This window comes from Chelonia mydas, chromosome 11 (assembly GCF_015237465.2).
Source record: "Chelonia mydas isolate rCheMyd1 chromosome 11, rCheMyd1.pri.v2, whole genome shotgun sequence".
NCBI classification, from domain to species: Eukaryota; Metazoa; Chordata; order Testudines; family Cheloniidae; genus Chelonia; species Chelonia mydas.
Window position 1 is genome coordinate 61,020,346 of NC_051251.2, and position 20,209 is coordinate 61,040,554.

At 39.4% G+C, this 20,209-nt stretch overlaps 1 protein-coding gene across 4 annotated transcripts in view; it reads left to right on the forward strand.

The window, feature by feature from the left end:
- PARD3B (par-3 family cell polarity regulator beta) overlaps positions 1-20,209 on the forward strand; it is a 616,262-nt gene that overhangs the window by 271,286 nt on the left and 324,767 nt on the right. For all 4 annotated transcript variants that reach the window (XM_037913130.2, XM_037913131.2, XM_037913132.2 and 1 more), the window contains one exon: positions 14,309-14,400. In XM_037913130.2, coding sequence (XP_037769058.1) covers positions 14,309-14,400 — 92 coding nt within the window. The remainder of the gene's footprint in view (positions 1-14,308; positions 14,401-20,209) is intronic.

Consider the following 20,209-nt stretch of genomic DNA (forward strand, 5'->3'; position numbering starts at 1 on the left):
CATTTGTACAATCAGTTTTCAGAATATAAGTGTACTTTGAGGCATTTCAGATTGCACTGAATGCACATTGGTTGCTGTTAAAGGGTTTAGATTTTAATTTGTCACTACTAACTAAATTTGTAAAGATTTTTCCATGTAACTGTATGTAATTTTGAAAATATTCCTTCTTTAGTCTCGTATGGTAGTACTAAAATTTGGACTCAATTTTTCAGTGATTGGAGATGTGCAATAGCATGCATGATTGCACAGATGCAATTTAGAACATTAACTAGATTAAATAAAATTTTGATAAAGAAATAATCCTGATTTGATTTGTATAGTGCTTTTAGTGATTATTTTTAAAAGGGATGTGACCTATTACTCTTTGCACAACTGACAAAGAAACCAAACTGTAGACTTGTAGTTTTCAAATCTTGTCTATACATAATGGCGCTGCAGCGGCGCAGCTGCACGGTGTATGGTAAAGATGTTTCATGCCGACGGGAGAGAGCTCTCCTGTTAACATAATAAAACCACCTCTGTGAGTGGCAGTAGCTTCTCCTGCCAACATAACACTGTCTACACCGGTGCTTATATTGGTGTAACTCATATCCCTGAGCGACATAAATTATACTGACATAAGCAGTAATGTAGACATAGCCCAGGAATCAACTTTCCCCCACCCTCCAAATACTATCGAGCCAAAGAAAAGTACCGTTCCCAAATAGTGCCATTTAGTGGTGTTTTCTGCTGCTTGTGGCAGAAATACAAAGAAAAAAGTACAGTAACTCCTCACTTAAAGCCGTCCTGGTTAATGTTGTTTTGTTATTACGTTGCTGATCAATTAAGGAACATGCTCGTTTAAAGTTGTGGAATGCTCCCTTATAACGTCGTTTGGCAGCCGTCTGCTTTGTCCACTGCTTGCAGGAAGAGCAGCCCATTGCAGCTAGCTGGTGGGGGCTTGGAACCAGGGTGGACCGGCAGCCCCCCGTCAGCTCCCCATTCCCCTAAGTTCCCTGTGTGGCAGCCGCCCAGCAGGCTATCAATTGCCAGCAATTCAGCTGTCCCTCCCCCCACTGCCATGTGCTGCTCCTGCCCTCTGCCTTGGAGCTGCTCCCATGAGCCTCCTGCTTGCTGTGCAGGACAGGGGGGGAGAGGAGGGGGAAGAGGGAGGCTAATGTCAGGGTGTCCCCCTCCCCCCTGCTTCTGCACCCCACTTACCCCATTTCCATAGAGCAGATGGGGACAGGACAGGGCTCAGGACAGAGGGAGCTTCCTGGCAGCAGCTTCTGTCTCAACTTGCTGATTTACTTAAAAAGGCAATGCACTTAGAGTGGGGTTAGCGTACTTAAAGGGGCAATGCGCATTTCTCTCTCACACACATGGAGTGGGTCTCTGTCTGCCATGCTGGCTCCCCTTCCTCCATTCGTGCTACCTTGTAGAGTGTGAGGCTACATTAACAACAATGGGTTAACCCTTGAGGGCTCAGCCCAGTGCTAGTTCATCATTTAGCAGTAAGGCATCCCCTGGGAAATATCCCACCCTCTGACTCCACCACCTCAACCAAACTTCACAATCATCATTGCTGTGTACCAGTATTAAATTGTTTGTTTAAAACTTACTGTGTGTATATATATATATATATATACATACACACACATATATACATATATAGTCTCTTGTCTAGTGAAAAAAGTTTCCCTGGAACCTTTCCCCCGCCCCCCCTTATTTACATTTAATTCTTATTGGGAAATTGGATTCACTTAACATCGTTTTGCTTAAAGTTCCATTTTTCAGGAACATAAATACCACAAGGAGTTACTGTATATCTGAAGTGCAGGAAATAAAATAAACTTATTGTTTTTTGGTAAGTCATGTTATATGCATACATATTGTTAATGTAAACCATTCAATTGCAAATATACTAGTTGTAAATATACTAGATAGATAAAATATAGATTTCCAGTGTGAATATTCTGAGCACCCTTCCACTAATTTTCATTGCTAAAGTCTTACAAGCAAATTTATTTGCAGTTTGTGCAAATGCTGAAAATGAACTAAGGTTGTCTTAGTGCCAAGATGCAAATAATAATAAACAAAAGTGGAGGATAAAAACTACCAAGTTTAGTTCTGTTGTTTAATGGACAGATGTCACAAACTGGAAATAGACTATCCACCCTCTCTAACTGATATGTCTCTAGATGTATTATACATATGTTTTTTCTCAAATAACATGCTCCATTCTATGCCTTTAAATTCAAAGACACTGCTTTATATTACAGTGGGGAGCAAAGGAAAATGAGCACAAAGTACCCAAAACTAATACAAGTGCAGAGTGGGCAACATGACAGAATAATTTCCTGTTTCTCCTCCCCCATGCACTCAGCGGGAAAGTCCTTCATGTAAACAGTGTTTGGGGCTCTGGATTTTGAGGGGCTGGAGGTAGCATGTCAGGCTGGAAGGCGATGACATTAAGTTTTGTTCATTTGCTCTGAGACCAATTGGTGGATTTCCTGGCAGAAATATGTGAGTTTTAATGCTAATTTTTGCACTTATTTATTGCCCCAAGGGAATTCCCATCCAGCTGGGAAAGAGGTAAGTGTTTATGGAGCCAACGTAGTTTCGGAGTGATCTTTGTTCCCATGTGAATGCTCCAAAACAACTCTGGTGGGAACTCAAATGTCCAAAGGTTATGCACCATACTTGAATACAAACCTCTCATGTCCAAAAGCGGGAAGCAGTGGGAACAGTAAATTTAAACTCATAATACCTGGTTCTTCACTGTCTTGCACTGTTTAGTGTTGGTACATATTTTCCATAAATAAATTAAGTCATGGATTTGCAGGGCTGTTAATCTAGCACATTTCTACTAAATCCACTTCAAATTAATTAAAAGACCAAAAGGTAAATAAGGTATTAAAATTAAAAAAGTACATTTGCACAGCTGGAACCATCCACAGTGCCTGCCCATGTGATATCTGGCTCTTAGCAGTGCTTTCAGTGCTTTATTTACACAAGCTCAAAAATCTACAAAGTAAAATCTATGTTGCTCAAAGATAGAGCAGTTTTTATTATCCATAAGACTTCTGCCTTAGGTCTTATTTTTATTTTTTCTTGAAGCACTTAGGGTGAGTGATTGATTATAGATTTATACATTTTGAATAATTACTTAATTTTTCTTCTGCTTTCTCCGTTAGCATGCATCCCATTTAAAAAAAACAAAACAATTCTTTCTGCAGTTAGTTTGCTGATCTAGTATGTGATATAGTGCAGGCTTCTAACTGTGGAAAGATAGTCTTATTTAAAAAAATTCTGTAGGTCTAATTACACACCTCTGCTTATTAGCCCTGGTCTACACTAGGACTTTAGGTCGAATTTAGCAGCATTAAATCAATGTAAACCTGCACCTGTCCACACAATGAAGCCCTTTTTTTCCGACTTAAAGGGCTCTTAAAATCGATTTCCTTACACCACCCCTGACAAGTGGATTAGCGCTTAAATCAGCCTTGCCGGTTCGAATTTGGGGTACTGTGGACACAATTCGATGGTATTGGCCTCCGGAAGCTATCCCAGAGTGCTCCATAGTGACTGCTCTGGACAGCACTCTCAACTCAGATGCACTGGCCAGGTAGACAGGAAAAGAACCGCAAACTTTTGAATCTCATTTCTGGAGATTGCGGGAACTGTGGGATAGCTATCCACAGTGCAACACTCCGGAAGTCGACGCTTACCTCGGTACTGTGGAAGCACTCCACCGAGTTAATGCACTTAATGCACTTAGAGCATTTTCTGTAGGGACACACACACTCGAATATATAAAACCGATTTCTAAAAAACCTACTTCTATAAATTCGACCTAATTTCGTAGTGTAGACATACCCTTAGATCCATATAATCACACGACTGGCCCATTCTATCTTCCTGAGATTTATTTTAATCTTCCAAATCCCTGAGCAACTTCGAACAGCTGCTATGTTTTTTTCTTTCCACAAATGTTTCCTTTTCTTCATCCCAGGCTGGGGCGGGGGAGGGTTGGGGTGTGGGGTGGGGGTATGGGCTCTGGGCTGGGGATGCAGATTCCAGGTGGGGCCAGAAATGAGAGGTTCAGGGTGTGGAAGAGGGCTTCGGGATGGGGCATGGGGTTGGGGTGCAGGGGGGGATCAGGGCTCTGGGGCAGAGGATGAGGGATTTGGGGTGCAGGAGAGGACAGAGTATTGGGGTGGGAGTGTGGGCTCTGGGAGGACGTTTGGATGCAGGGGGGACTTGAAGCTGGGAGCAGGTGTGGGGTCCCGGAGGCGCTTACCATAGTACCTGGAAGCGGCCGCCAGGTCCCTGCAGCCCCTAGATGCATGGGCTGCCAGGGAGGTGCCACGAGCTGCCCTCACGCCTGCATCTAGGGGCTGCAGGGACCTGGCCGCCGCTTCCGGCAGCCATGAGGAGATAGGGCAGGCAGGGAGCCTGTCTTAGCGCCAGGCCCCCGCTGTGCTGCTAACCGGACAGTTAATGGTTCGGTTGGCAGTGCCAGCTGGAGCCACCAGGGTTTCTTTTCGACCAGGCGTTCTGGTCAAAAACCAGAAGCCTGGCAACCCTAAATTATGCTGACCTAATTTTCTAGTGTAGACCTGGCCTTAAACCAGTAATGGCTTCAAATCCCAATATCTTGTATCCTTTGCAAGGCTTATAAAAGGCAGCTTTTATACCACCCTGGAGACTGCTCATGTGTAGCCCTGGAAGCTCTCAAGTCTCAAGCCCTGGACTTAAGTCATGACATGTTTTATGTACAGAGGAGTGATGTGACATCATTTCTGAAGATGTTCACCAATATTAGTATTGATTTTTCTCTTCCTTTGAGCCCTGCGCTTAATTACACTAGAATTTGCTCTGTCTGTTCTTCCTCGCCTCCCTCAGAAAGCAACTGACTAAAAAAGGTGTGAACCCTAATACTATTACAGCTAATGGAGAATGTCCTTTACCTTAAGTGTTAAGAGGCCTTTGATTTTGGTGCTGAGGCCTTGTGTTTCATTGCCCTGGCAGCTTTTATACAGTTTGATGGCAGACCAATGCTGTGTGTACTAGTTACAATTCTCCAGGCCTGAAATGATCCCTGCTCTACTTAAATCTGTTTAAATGCATAATTTACTCTTCACTTGCATCATAATCCCTTTCCTTTGAAGGAGCTCAAATATTATTATTTCTACACCATCTCAGATTTTGTATAGTTCTGTACAAAGATCTTTAAGATACACATTGTTATACTACATTCAAATGTACACAGAACAGTATTTCTCTGGCCTTCAGTATTTTAGGGTGAGATATAAAGCAGCCTCTATCCAGCTTTTCATGTTATGATTATTTCTGCAAGTGTCATGATGCAATGCCTGAATTTTCAAATATTTACATTGGCCCTTGTGCAGTATAGCTGTGTAGAGTTTTTACTGTAGCAGAAACTTTCCAATGACAGCATGGTTTAATTTTAAAAGATATCTAACATACTGTATATTGTGACAAAGCTCTGTCCTTGTGTCTATGGGTCCCACATTTCTTGGCAGATTTCACTAGCCTCAGAGGCTCGCTGTGACCCTCCACGTAATTCTTCTCTCTCTAGAGACAAGGGTCACAGTCTACTGAGCCATTTTCATCATAAACCAGCAAGGGAGGTGAGGAGAAGCTATCCTTCCTTGCACAGTCTCTGTTGTATCCCAGTCTCCGTGATTAATTGGGGGAGGGGGGGTGGACAGGGGAGCCCAGGCCCACCCTCTGCTCCAGGCCCCAGCCCAGGGACCCTAATAGTATCAGCTATGGTAGCTGACCTTTTAGAAACATGACATGTACAATTCCCTGGGCTACTTCCCCACAGCAGCCCCCCCTTCCTCAGGCTCCACTTCACCCTTACCTCAGGGCTTCCTTCCTTGTGCCTGATATGGTGTGTACTGCTCAGTCTCTCCAACAGCACAACTTCCTCCCACAGCTCCTGACATCCACACCCACCTGACTAACTGGGAGGCTTTTAACTAGTTTCAGCCAGTCCCTGATTGGCTTCAGGTGTCCCAGTCAACCTAGCCTTCTCCCTGCCTTCTGGAAAGTTCTTAATTGGCGCCAGGTGTCTTAACTGACCTGGAGCAGCTGCCATTTAATTTATCCTGGTACCAGGGATTTGTTTAGCCTGGAGATAATATATCTATCTCCTGCTACTTTTCTATAGCCATCTGGCCTTGCCCTGTCACAATATGTATAATTTTATTAATTTAGAATTTAAAATTACTGACCATAGTGATTAATACTTATAATAGAGAAAACTCACAAAGAACGTGTGCAAACCCAAACTGATAACTAAACCCAGATTAAGATATTTTAAAATAAATAAGGGCAGGATTTTTTTCCGTTTTTTTTTTTTTTTGCATCCAATAAGTTTTTTTCATTTGAATTTTTGTTTCCTCTCCCCTTGCCCCCTTTTGTCAAGTTTTCCAGTGTTATTTTGATGATGGTACCATAACAGGTGTTCCTAACCATTACCTCTTTCCTTCCCTTTCCCAGTTCTTATCCTGGCACCAATTCAGCAAGGTACTTAAGCACATGCTTAACTTTAAGCACATGAGTAGTCCCACTGATTACCTAAGCAGATGCTTAGGAACTGTCTTATTGAATTGGAGCCTCTAGTGGCACTTGCAGACATTCAGGAAATCCCTGTGTAGTCGTGGGGGGGAAATGTTGCTGTCACCATTTCTCGACTTACCACATGTTGCTGGAAGTCAAAATATATATGGCCTAAACATAGTTACTAAACATCAGATCACTTCTGTTAAGAACACCTGAAGAAGTACATTTTTTCTACTTTTTTAAAATGAGCCCTTTGCTTAATCAATCTACCAACTGGCCTCATTCTACTTTCCCAAATCATATCAAGTAGTCCAGTGGAATACATTTCAATTGACAAAAGTGAAAGAAGCTTTAAGATTCATGTTTTCATATTTGTTGCCTATGCCTGCCCTAAAATCATCTTCATCAAGTGATTAATTGCATTTGTAGACACTGCACAATTCCATCAGTTATCCATTTCAAATTAATTTTATTCTGAATGGTTAAGAGGATGATATAGTTTAATCAGTAAGTGAAATGGAAGTATTGCGGGCTGTTTAAAAATAAGTATCACGTTTTATGGTGGCAGAATCATCTACATTAAGCACTTCTGGAAAGATTGGAAAAGTCCAGTAGAAAATATTGCCATCTTTTCCTTCGGTTTAGCAGTATTTTATTGACTGGCATGTACATTAGTTTGACTAATTTAAAAAAGAGTCTGGTTGATGTTTTGATGGTAGTTATGATATGGGGCTCCTAGACGAATAGATGTTGTACAATTAGGAATGTTTCATTCTTTTAAAAATATATATTTACAGTTCTAAAAATATTAGTTAAAATATGGCAGATTAGATGTCCATCAGTCAACATCTTCATCTTTAAGATGGACTTTGCAATTAAGAGCATGCTCAGAAATACATTTTTCTCTGACTGTCTGTTTTTCAAGAGACTAGTTTCATGTTTGAATTTAGTGGAAGAAATAAATAGCAAGGTGTTAAAATGAAGCCAGAATTCTCTTGAAGCCTCTTTTAGCTCTACATATGCAGTACTAAACATTCTGCTTGCAAACATCTATTTCAGACAGCTTTTTTCTCCTTTTATTTGTTACTGTGTGGGTAGAGACAGACAGGGTTGTGGTAGCCTCATGTTGAAAGATTTGCTGAACAGATGAAATGCTGATCTTGACTTGAGTAGTTTTTGTTTCTGGTACCTAAATGAGTTTAATCTTTTGTGTAGTCCACCAAAAGTATTTAATACACAGCAGGCTTGTGTTTTTTCTTTGCTGTTTAAAAATGTCTTCTTTTTTTAGTTGATGCATCCTTTCTTCTACAGAGATGGCAAAGAACAGATTGCTGATAACTGACTGCTTATTTTGTAAAATACATCATCAGTCAATATATTGTCTAGCTTTAAAATATCCTTACTCTGTAGAAGAAGAAATAGCTAATGGTTAATTTAATTTAAAGTAAATGTCTGTTTAATGTTCATAGATATTAGCTTTCCCTGTGGTGCTTTCTTAATAACCAGTTAAAATTTACTCGGAGTTAGGCAACTGGTAATATTTAACTGTAAGCTACTTCATACAGACTTTTATGTTGTTAAACTATTTGCCTAAATGCTACTGGATTAGGGCTGGACCTATAAACCTAAAATACCAGTAGAAGTTTTGTAGTAATAATGCTGCAGTAGTTAGAAATGAGCCTGAGATCAGTTATTTAGATTGGAGTCCTGAGTTTGAATACCTCCTCCCAATTATCTTTTCCACCCTAAAACTGAGAAGTGTTGGCATCCAAGGTTTAGATTAGGCCCATTGTAGAATTAGGGACACTAAATGTGCAGCAGGACAACACAGACAAGGTTTGGATTCTGAACCCTTTCCAATATTTTTAGGGTTTTTGGATCTGATACCTGTAGTAGTAATGTAATAATAAAAGACACTGGTTATTGTAATTCAACAAGGAGTGCTTCCTTTGATTTTTACACACACACACACACACACACACACACGGTGAAAAAATGTTACGTTTTTCTGAGGAAATGCATTAAGACGTGGAATCATACTATCAAAATCTTAAAAGCTGTACAACAGGTGTTTTTGAACAGTTCTCAGTGGCACGTGTGTCTCTGTGGTTCAACTGATTTACATTAAGGTTAAGTTAAAATATTTTAAAATTAAAAAGGGAAAATTTGTATTCACCCCTTGATAGTAGATTGGGCTTGTGCTCTTTTGTTTCTTATGTGCAGTCTGTAAATTGTTGGGTCTAGTCCTAACTAAATGTAAACACCTTTACTTTCTGGCTGTTGCTAATTGGTTTGGGAATATTTATGAAAGTGTTTATTTTTAAAGCTAAAAATAGTGCTGCGGTGTTTAAACTCATTCTGGCTGTCAGAAATGCTCTCCTGATCCTGAAAGTGTTGCTAAAAATGTTCACTTTTTAAATGTGGTAATTAAACTTGTCTGTGAGAGCAACAGATGATACATTTCCTGCATTTGTAAACTAAGTATCCCTTTAAGCCCACAAATTTCCTTGCATGTTTCTGTTTGTTAGGTTGGTAAGATCTGAACTCCTGCTGAACTTTCTTGAAAGGAGGGCTGTTATTGGCCAAATAAGGAAATAAAGAGCTATAACCTGCTGCTGCTGCTTTGTGACCTTTTACTTTTAGGATTAGGATTTTCTGGTACTGCGTTTCCTTTGTTAATAAAAGCCTGTGTCCTCAAGGGATGCAGCACTGTAAGCTTGAACTTCAAATAACTATTTTCATTTTTAACTCTTTCAATTAAAATTACGTTCCAAATCAAGATATTTCACTTTGGGCTTTGTCTATATGTACATAAACTCCCCTAGTTGATGCATATATTCATTTGGATTCTTCAGATTGATAAAAGATAGTGTTAAATGCACACCTTATGCTTTAGGTGCAAGGTGTTCCTGCTGCAGGGCTGCCACCTGGGGTTTTCTTCAGACATTTATACAGCACTACTCTCTCAACTCAGCATCTGATTCTGAGACTTGTTTTGGGAACCATCATCATCATGGCAAATCCCAACGGAATGTGGCCGCCTAGCAGACTGAGCAGCTCCCAGATTGACCTCTAGATAGGTTCTTACGGTAGTCTGGCTGGATATTCAGTTTGTCCATCCCTGGAAATCTTATCGCACCTCTGAAGCTTTTGGTGACCACCTGATCTCCAGCTGTGTAGCGGCATTCTTTGGTAAAGACGCTTCAGAATTAGTTGGACTTCCATTCTAATAACATGTCCATACCAAGAAAGCTGCCTAAGCCGAACCAGTGCTGATGATGGAGGCAATTGCCGTGTTTGGCTTAGAATATCCTCATTTCTGATCTCGTCCTGACACTTAATGTGGAGCAGTTGGCAAACACAACAAGAATTGAAAATGTCAGTCCAATGCTCTTCAGACTTCGTCAGTGCTGTGTTTTGCTGCTATGCAACAAAGTTGGTATAACCAAGGTTCTATTGATCTGCAACTTTGTAGCAAGCTTTGATGTTGTGGCATTGCCACAGAGGTTGCCGAAGGGCCAAAAATATGGTGGCAGCTGCTGCTATACAGGTGTCTACATCTCTTGAGCATCCTCCACTACTGTCTATGATGCTGCCCAAGTCCTCAACAGTTACCACTTTCCCGATGTCCTGTCCGGACAGGTTAATACTGAGCTGGTTATAATCTGGAGCTGGAGGCTGCATGACAGTGATGGTCAGGGTCTTTGTTTTATCCTGATAAATAACCAGACCTATGCGTACTGCTTCTTGCCCGTCAAGATTGACCTGTCCGTGCAGCAATTCACCAAACTGAGCCAACAAGAAATGTCATTGGCTTATTCAAGATCTCAAAACAGAATAGTGCTCAGCTCAGCAGCATCGACAGCTGCCTCCTCAAGCTTATCCATCACCCACTCAATGCTAATATTGAAAACAATGGTGGCAGAACTCCTGTGGAGGTAGGAAACCACGCTGTGTCTCTGCCATTGACTGGAACACAAGAAGAAAATTATGGTTACTTGTCATAACTGTAGCTTTTCAAGAGTGATGTATGAGCATTTTCACACTGTCTGCCCATCTTCCCCATTGCCTGTAACTACTAATCTTACAGCATTCTTGGTTTACCAGGAGGAATTGAGGTAGTTGGGGGTCCTTTTATAACCTGAGCTCTGAATATTTCTGAAGTTGAGCATTGCTGGGTTGGGGACGCATTCCTCTCTAGTGTGACTATGCAGACACAATGCTGTTGAAGAATCACAATAAAAGGTAAGTAGTCATTTTATCATGCTAGCGCTGTAATGGAACATTTTTACACCTGTTTGCCTGGTTATCTCTAACATCTTTTCAATATTGTGTGTAATGTACAACAAGTCTAAACATGGTATTTTTTGTTGAGAAGGAAAGATAAGAATTTCTGATATATCTCAGTCAATGGTTTACACGCGCTCTCTCTCTCTCTCTCTCTCAGGCACATGTAGGCGTGCACAATTTGAGAGCTGTAGATAAAGGAATACAAGAAATTTTCAAGCACTTGGGTTATATGTGTTTGTACAGGACTGGCCAAGAGGATAGGTTTCAAAGCTGACTATATTACAGAAGGCTTGTTTTCTCCCTTCTGGTTCTAATTTGAAAGACATGGTTTTTAACAGCACTTTCTTTAAATTTCTTAAATTGAAAGTAAAAATATTTTCCCTATTTTTAGATATGTGCAATTTCATGACTTTCCTTTCACCACGTGATTTAGCATGTTATACTCCTTATTTGCAAAATAAAACCTGTAGTGCTTTTGTATTATGCTGTCAGTTGACTCTGAGTAAATTATGTGGTGACACAGTTATTACTTCTGCTGCTGTTCAAAAATCTAAAATCAGCTATGGAGCATTATTGTGGGATTATTTATTATTTTTTTAATGGTTCTCATGTTGCCATAAGCTTATGCGCTAGCATTCTCTCATTTGGGCCAGAAGGCGATGGGCTTAAATCTAGTACAGTTCTACAGGTTAGCTGAGGTATTATGTGGAATTCCCTTCTGTCCATTTCTGATGATTATCGCCCTGAAACAAGAGATTCCATGCCACTTCTCAGATTGTAAACTCAGTGTTCTGGTCCACCTTCCCTCTGTCAATAAGAGATTTGAATATGTAAGGCTGCGTTTGTACTATTTTTCAGCTCCTAATGATGACTGTTGTGATTGAGTGCCTTATGTCTTTGAGTTGAGAGTACAGCTCAAACAGAAGTACTGGGTTTGATGCAGAAATTACAGGGTGAGGTTCTAAGGTCTTTGTTATGCTGGAGATCAGGTGATCCAAAAGGTCCTTTATGTCTTAAAATCTAGGAATACTTGTGAGTAAAAGGTGCAGTATGAGATCAAATTCTGATATTTCTATTTGTGTTACTATTGCCAACCCTATACAAAGGCAAGAGCGTCTTCAGCACCAGTATTACCATGGTGTTATAGGGTTTGCTTTACTAGTGAGTTGCTAGATCTCGTACATTCCTGTTAATTAAGTCTGTGTGCTTGTGGACCTTATTGCCGTCAAGGCTGGATTTGCTAGGAAGTAGAAGTCATCGCTTGGAGACTGTGCGTCAGATTTGCATCACTTACCCTTTGTTTGAGATTGCTTTATTGATTTATGAGATAATACAGAGTAGGGAATTCTCAGAGTTTATCAGAGAATTGTCCCTTGAAGAGTGGTTCCACTATGAAAATGACTGCAAAATATCTGCCTCCTCTGTGTACTCAGTGTTATTTACTTACTTTAATTACAAAAAATAGCTTTTATTCTTATTAGCTGTATTGGTTTTGCTATTCTACATTGGAGTGAGCTGACTTCTATTCAGATTAGGCAACAATTCTGTCGCTATGTTAGATTCCACTTACAGAATAGTTCATGAACAAGATAAAACCCAGCTTGATTTACCAATTCCAAGCTTAGCTTGCAAGAAAAATCCATCTTTTTTTCCCTTGTTACTTATAAACTGAACAACTTGGCATAGAAATCATCGAGACACTATATATATATATATATTGACCTCAATAATACCAGTCTTACAAAATCATATTTCTGAGAGAAATGGGAAGTTATAACATAGTTTCTTCTTAGGCCGTAAGCTCTTATTATTGAGAAATAGAATAACCAGTCCAGCTGCTATTGTTTTTAGATTTGGCATACAACCTTGCCACTCTGGTTATCTGAAGACAACTTGGTAACAGTAAGAATATACACTGGAAGAATGTGTTCCATTGGGGAAAAAAATTAACTTTAGTTTTTATCTGGTTAAGATCAAACAATGAATTGAATTCTCTTTGTGTGCTGACATCTGAAGATTTATATCTTCCAGCTATATTCCTGTTACAAGAGCTGGCAGAAGTGACCTCTCCAAGGAAGGTCTTTGTTATGGATTTTGCTCTGTTTACATTATTGCCATGAGGGTCACAGTGAAGTACAGTACATTAAAGCTAATACATCACAAGCTGACAGTGGTCTTATCTCTTTGGTACCTCTTCCCCTTCCCAATAAAGAAAAAAGCAAACACAAAGAAGATGAGGTTCTGGAACAGAAAGTTAAATGATAGTTTCCAAAGTGCTTTGGCGTTAATGCCAGGTCCCTGTGTGCAACATATTTTGTGTCTGGTCAAATGGCTGCGTAACATTCTTTTCTGTGAGGTTGTTGCAAAAAACTGCTTTTACCACGTAAATATTCTCCTTGCTGTAGCACTATTGCAAAAGCAGATACTGAAGAGCCAAAGCTATTGGGTTTCTTCAAAGCCAGCCAGTTGATCATTGGCTGAGGAGGTGGCTCTGGATCAGAAAAAGTGAGAGTTTCAGGCCAGATCTGTACCTCTATGGAGCTCAGAAGCACCAGAAAAATTCAGCTTCAAGTACTTTCTTTCTTCCAGAGTTTTGGTGATTCTTCACAACCCTTTCCCTCCAGCCATTCCCCCTCATCCTCTGGCAAATAGCATTGGGGAAGCCAGAAGGCTTTTTCTGTTCCCAAGGAGCTTTTTGGGTATGCAAGCTCTAGTCTGCAGCTTCTGCACTGTCTCTTTAACTTGGAGAGCGCTGTGGGGGCCACATGAGTATGTTATGCCTCTGTCCGACTAATGAGGGTAGAGGAAATCTAGACTTGTGGGGCAAGATGGCCAAGTGAGCTGGGCACCAACAGAATCAGTTTTCCTCCTCTCTGATCCCCTTCCGTTCTGACCTGGCAGGCACTGAGCATATCTGAGTCACCAATGGACCATGTAAATTTGGGGAGGAAATGAGCCACTCAGGGAAGGGGAAGAAAATGAGGAATTAGGGCACAACCACAAGATGAAAGGGGAGGCGCCTCACCAAATCCCTCAGCAAGCCAAATAAGTTTGGGCAGGGGAGATTGCCGCTCTATAATATAGACCTAATGTACTGTAGAATACATGTGGCCTTGATTACTGTACAGTATGTTAGCATTTGAGTTCTGAAAGCAAATAACGATGATGGACTTCCCAGAGTATTAAACCAGAAAGTCATTGTAAGCACGAAGGACTCTGTTCGGTAAGGAAAACACCTCAGATACAAAGTGCTCAGAGAAACAGCAGAGTGCCTTACATTCTATATATAGAACAGAACCTCTCATTTCCACTGCCAACTGGAATGCTGAGATACTTCTGCTTGTTCTTGTTTTCCATTTCAAGCGGAGATTCAAATATCATACAACTATTGTTTCAAACCCATCAAAATATATTTTATTTCAAAATGTGACTCTCTCAATAGGGTGCAACACAGTTATCTTTTGAAGATGGAGAAATGGATCTCACTGGGCACACTGAACAGCTGACATCTCAGAAGGCCAAGTTCACTTTCAGGTATGAGTATTAAACCTTCTATTTAATATTGATTCATGAATATGTTTCCCAGCATACAGGACAAGAAGACTATGTCATTTTTATTTTAAGTACATGTGCTCATCATCATAGTGCCTTCCTCCTTTTTTCCTTTCCACCCTGAAAATTCACTCCACTGTATCTTTTACCTTGGATGATGAATGTTAGTGACTTTGACCTGTATTGTATGTTCTGACTGATTGTGGGTTATGGGGGAAGGAAGAAATATGCTGCTCTTTTATATGTTTGTGTTTTGCTTTTTTAATCAATTTCACAAGCAGCTTAAAGACTAAGATAGGTGGAGTGCATGTATCTAAACAAATAAGGACTCCTCTGATCCTTAATGTCCCACAAAAAGTAAATAATTTTCTTGGTTAAAATGTCATCTCTGTTTTTATTATTAAGGTTATTTCTTCAGTTGCTTTTTAGACTTTTATTATATTTGTAGATGCACTTTTATAACCGGTAAAATGCTATATCTAGATCATCCATTGTGCAGGATAGGCAAATTTGCAGAGGCACCTTTTGTGAGACCTGTTCTTCTAGGACAATCAGATGAGTAACTCCTCTTTCTTTCAGTTATACTAGGCAGGAGATAGCTGGTGCAGAAGTCTAACACGGTTGTTGTGATCTAAGTTGTCTGTTAGTTTTTCTGACTGCTTGAGAAAGACTGCTGAAAGGGTAAACTTAGGCCAAGTTTTGAGTGAAATAAAGATGATTTACAATTTGGGTTGGAAACCATGCAAGATTTGGTATGAAACGTGGGGAAACTAGGTGGTGTTTCACTTTGAGTTTTTGGGTTTCTTCCAATCTGAAATTCTAAGCAAAACTCAGAATGTGAACCAAAACAAAAAATAACCTTTGTGTAAACCCACTGAACCAAAGTCATCAAGTTTCAAGGTGGATCAGATCATCCACTAATATAACTGATGGCAGGCTGAACTTCATTAAGGACTTAGCCTAGTGAGTTCAGAGCAAAATGATTCCATGCTAGTGTTCACCTGTCCTTATGCCAGGTTAAATCTTAATCTTGAGAAGTTATTTGTATGAATCACAGTACTGTGAAGTCACTTTTTAGAATGTGAAATAATCTGGTGTCCATTAATATTCTTTGTTGTATAAAACTAGTTATGACAGTACATTGCCTAACTGTGAACTAAAAGATGTACTTTGGAAAACTAAACATGACTGCTAAGGTATCATAATAAAACTAACAGCTCAATTTTGGTGAAGGCAAATAATCCTTTACTATAATTTTGCATTTTCTAGTCAGTTGTCAAAACTGTATGAACTAAAAGCCCTGAGCAGTATGTGTAAACCTCCATCCCCACATACATTTTTGCTTTCATTTTGTTCTTCTCTCTTTTGCTCATTCCACTCCGTGCCATCTCATTCATCTTTGCCTTCCTTCAGTCTGCTCCTATGCTTGGAATCACCTACTATTTCTGTGTACTAAGCACCTTCCATTTTCTACTTTTAAATACCTCCTTAAAATCTACTTCTTTCATGTAAGCTTATTACACTGATTCACTCTGAAATTGTCTCCGACTTCTTGTGACTAAATTGTTGTCCTGTGTTTCACACTTTAGCAGAGTTGGATAATAAGCTATTAGAAGCAGTAAACTTGTTTTTCTCCACGTTTGTTTTGTACATCTTCTGTACCATCGTATGGTGCTCTAAATCTAAATAAAGATTTCCCCATCCCTATCCTCCTTACAGAGTAGATGTATATTCATGTAAATGACACAGGATGCCACATGGATATTTAACCACTGTTTCACACTCTTTTTAGGACCCTTCTGGACATATGACAGCCTGTTCATGGAATACTTTTTCCTCCTTATTGAGTAGTCTTTGTTTTGAAATCTGTTTTCTAATCACAGTATTGCCAACTTCTCTGATTTTTATCATGTCTAGCAATTTCGGGGTATGGTTTAACCTGTCTCATGAAAACGTGATGAAAGGCTGCCAATTCACAAATTTTCTCTTATTCAGAATGGCCACCATCTTCTATGACTGTCAATGGGGCTGAAGCTAGTAAGATAGCCACCAATCTCTCATGATTTCTGAGAGTCTGACTCATGATTTCTGAGCTCTTGAAATTTGCCTTACTGTAATCAGCATTGTCATGAAGATTTCTTATCTAATTTATCTGTCATGCTTATATGGTCCCCATCACTCTAGTACCTGAGCCTATCGCAATGTTTAATGTGTTGTTCTTACAACTCCCATGTGAAGTAGGGAAGCACTATTATCCCCATTTTACAGGTGGGGAACTGAGACAAATCACACAGTAAGGACTTGCCCAGATCACACAGGAAGTCTGTTGCCTGGCAGGGAATTGAACCCAGGTCTCACAAGCCCCAGGCTACCAGGTCATCTTTCCTTTTAGGGCACATCACCAATTTCTTTTTCCCTATCAATACAGATGCTTCTCTGTCTTTGTCATTTCATGTTGTGTCTGGCTTTCTCCTCTTTTAAGGAACATTGGGGAAGGCCATGGTCTTCAACCCATCTGTCTGATTTGTTTTGTTTGTTTGTTTAGCCACCCTCTCTGGGGCCCTGGTCATCACCTGGATGGTATGGCAATTTCCAGTTTCTTTTTAAATCCTTTCTGGCATCAGTCTATTTGTAGAATGGTAACGTTGTTGTGAAGCGGTATCAAAGTTTTTTTCCAGCTTGCTATGCACCTGCCAGGTCTCCAAGCTATATGCTTGCTGTTTAGCGTTCATCAGACATGTATTGAACCTAGTCAGCTTGGTTGCCAATGTTTTTTATAAAATTTAGTGAAAGGCTGCTACAGCCTGTTTCACCTGCTGTAATTATTATGCATCGCCAAATCTGTGCATTCATTTGTTTCTTTAATGTCTCTTTAATCCCAATTACAAATTAATGGGATCATCATGCCCTGCTCACAATATATTCATGATTATTGTTGTCCTTACGCTGGTACCCAGTGTGTTTTTGATAATGTCACTTCTTCCCTGAGTCATATTGTTCTTATTTGACAACATGTTGCTTATCAAGATAACCAAGACCCTGCCTCTACTCAGGGTTCTTCATAATTGTCTGCATCTCCAGCTATCAATCACTTGTCTTTTTGCATTATTGAGGTGCTTCCCGAGTAAATTAGACTTACAAGGTGAGGTCTCTAGTTCATGGAGTCTTCTCCAGTTCTCTTTCCCCCTAGTAAAGGAGGCTATATTGTTTGTTTTCATTTAATCTCTGTATCCTGCACCTCATTCTGGTTGTGGTGTGAAGACTTTCACACATAGCAGGGTCTTATAGCATGCCCATAAACTGGTCAAACTCTGAATTAGTCTGACTTTTTCTGGAAGCTCATTTCATAGCCATTGAATGAGAATAGTTGATCTCCAGATCTTATATGATTCATCTTGAGTTTTGTAAACTCTCTGGCAGTTCATGGATGGAGAGATGCAATAGGAGTTGGGTCTTGATCCATTGAGGACTTTGAACATTGAAATCAAAGCTTGAACAGGCAGGGGAAGCAGATTAGGAGCCAATGGAGGGGCCAGAACAAAGGGATGATCTGTTTGTAACAAACTCTTTCTGTGTTGCTTCTACCTGCAGTCACACATACAGTGAGCTACCATATCCAGTCTGGGACTGATGAATTCAAGGATCATGGTGGCCAGATTTGAAAGCGGGGAGTAGGAAAGGGATCCTAATCAGATAAAAAGTTGCAGTAAATTAATCTTCTGGCAGAAAATACCTTGTTCATGCATATCACAATTTTAAACTTGTTTAAATGCAAGAGATTTGATGTATTTAAAAACAATACTTTCCCCCTTCCCCAAAATATTAAAATGAGGAGTCTCAAACTCTTCTCCCCATAGTTTGGAAATATGTACTGGGGTAATTTCTTGAGTTTTAGTGGATTTAAAGTAAATTCAAGACAAAGATTTAATTCTGAAAAAACAAAGGTGCCCTGCAATTTCTGTGGAATTCAGCCAGATGTGGGTTATAATCTATTAAAAACGCCGAGCAAAATTTCAGTTCTTAAATTTAAAGGGCTTTCCTTTGTTTTCATACATGCTTTACCTTAGTAAAGAAGAGGAAGACTACCTGAAAAAAATTAAGTCTTTGCTCTCTAAACAACTGACTTCTAAAGAAAATAGTGAGAAGAGTACTGAAGATAAACTATCCACCTCAAATTGACTGGCTGAATATATTAAAAATATTAGCAATATTTGTAATAATAACAATTCTTGCAGAAATTAGCAAAATAGTTTTGTCTTGTATTAAGTTTCAGATTAGATCATTTTACTATGTTATTTCTGGAACAATTATTTTCCTGTATATGCAAGTATTATTTCTTTTTATGTTTTGCTGTCTTCTGTTTTTTTCTCTTTAATTGTCTAAATGTATCTCATGTTTTTCTTGAGGACTTTCTAAATGTTCAAGATTCTAAATTGTTCCTGTCAGATGAGAATGATGTATCTGGAAATAACATGTTCAAAACAAACCCACAAACAGTTGCCAAAGCTACCAGAACCCAAACCTTGTTGAATGCTGTTCACCATATTCGCAAACTGCTTTTTTTTTTTTCCAACTGTGGCAAAATTGTTTGATTTTGAGTAATGCAAATGTAAAAATAAATAAATCAAAGTCTTTATGCATATGTTATGATTGAAATTTTATGACTTTGTAACTCAATCAGGTTAAAAGCTTCAGACAACTTGTTTTATACTCTTCATTGAGGTAGGAAAAACTATTCCCATTTGAGGAAAAGCAGTTCGTTTACTGAAAGCTATGAACATTTATGTGGCATCTCATGAAAATAGAAATAGAAGGTGCTGAGCACTTTCAGGTGGTGCTAAGAACCATATAGGATGAGGCATTATCTGCCTAGACTGTCCAAGCACTTTCCCTGTAAAGGTGCTTTGATACCCTGTGGACCTTATCCTGTAGGGTTCTGAAACTTTTGAGAATTGAAAGTGTTCGGCACCTTGCAGGAGGAGAACCTGTGTTCTATCACTGACACTTGCTAGGTTTTCTGTTTGTTTGGGTGGCAGTGAGGTGTTTGTGTTTTTTTTAACTTACAGTATGAAGGGTAGAGTTTGTTACAATTCACTGTAGGTCTATTTTTTTTGCAGTTTTTGAAGGTGTCATTTTTATTTTGGATCTGCTACCAGGGTAAGAAGGGGGTGTTTTGTTTGTATACAAGGTGGGGAAAATAATGGTCAAAGGGGAAGGAACAAATTGCATTGTTCAGTAATAAATGCTCAAATAAACATGTATAAAATAAAAAAAAACTTATTAAAATCAAATCCAAATTTTTCTACTTAGAATGCAGATCACAATTTTATGGATTGTTATACAAGAACAATAATACATTTGTGCAGAAGAAATATGGTATTTCTCCTCACTACCATTCCTCTTTCCTGGCTGGATCTACTTGAGTGAAGTGGTTTACAGCTAACAGTAGGATCTCTGGACTCTACAGTAGTTCAGTAGGAATTTATCGCCAGCCCTGAAATTCCACCCGCTTGGCACACCATGTGGAAACAGAAGTGTTGTTTTTGCAGACCTCATTTAAAAAAGTTTTTCCACAGTAAAAATAACCCTGTTAACAAAAAATAAACCTAATCTATTTGAAAGTAGATATTTAGTTTATTAACATTGGATTACTTGGAATTCAGAGAATATTTCATACATGGATAATTCATTAAGTGTTTAATTACACTTGTTCCCTCTGGCCTTCCATTTCTTTTCAGCAGAGGCGAGGGTCACAGTTCCTTGACCCACTTGATTTAAACGCAGTGAATAT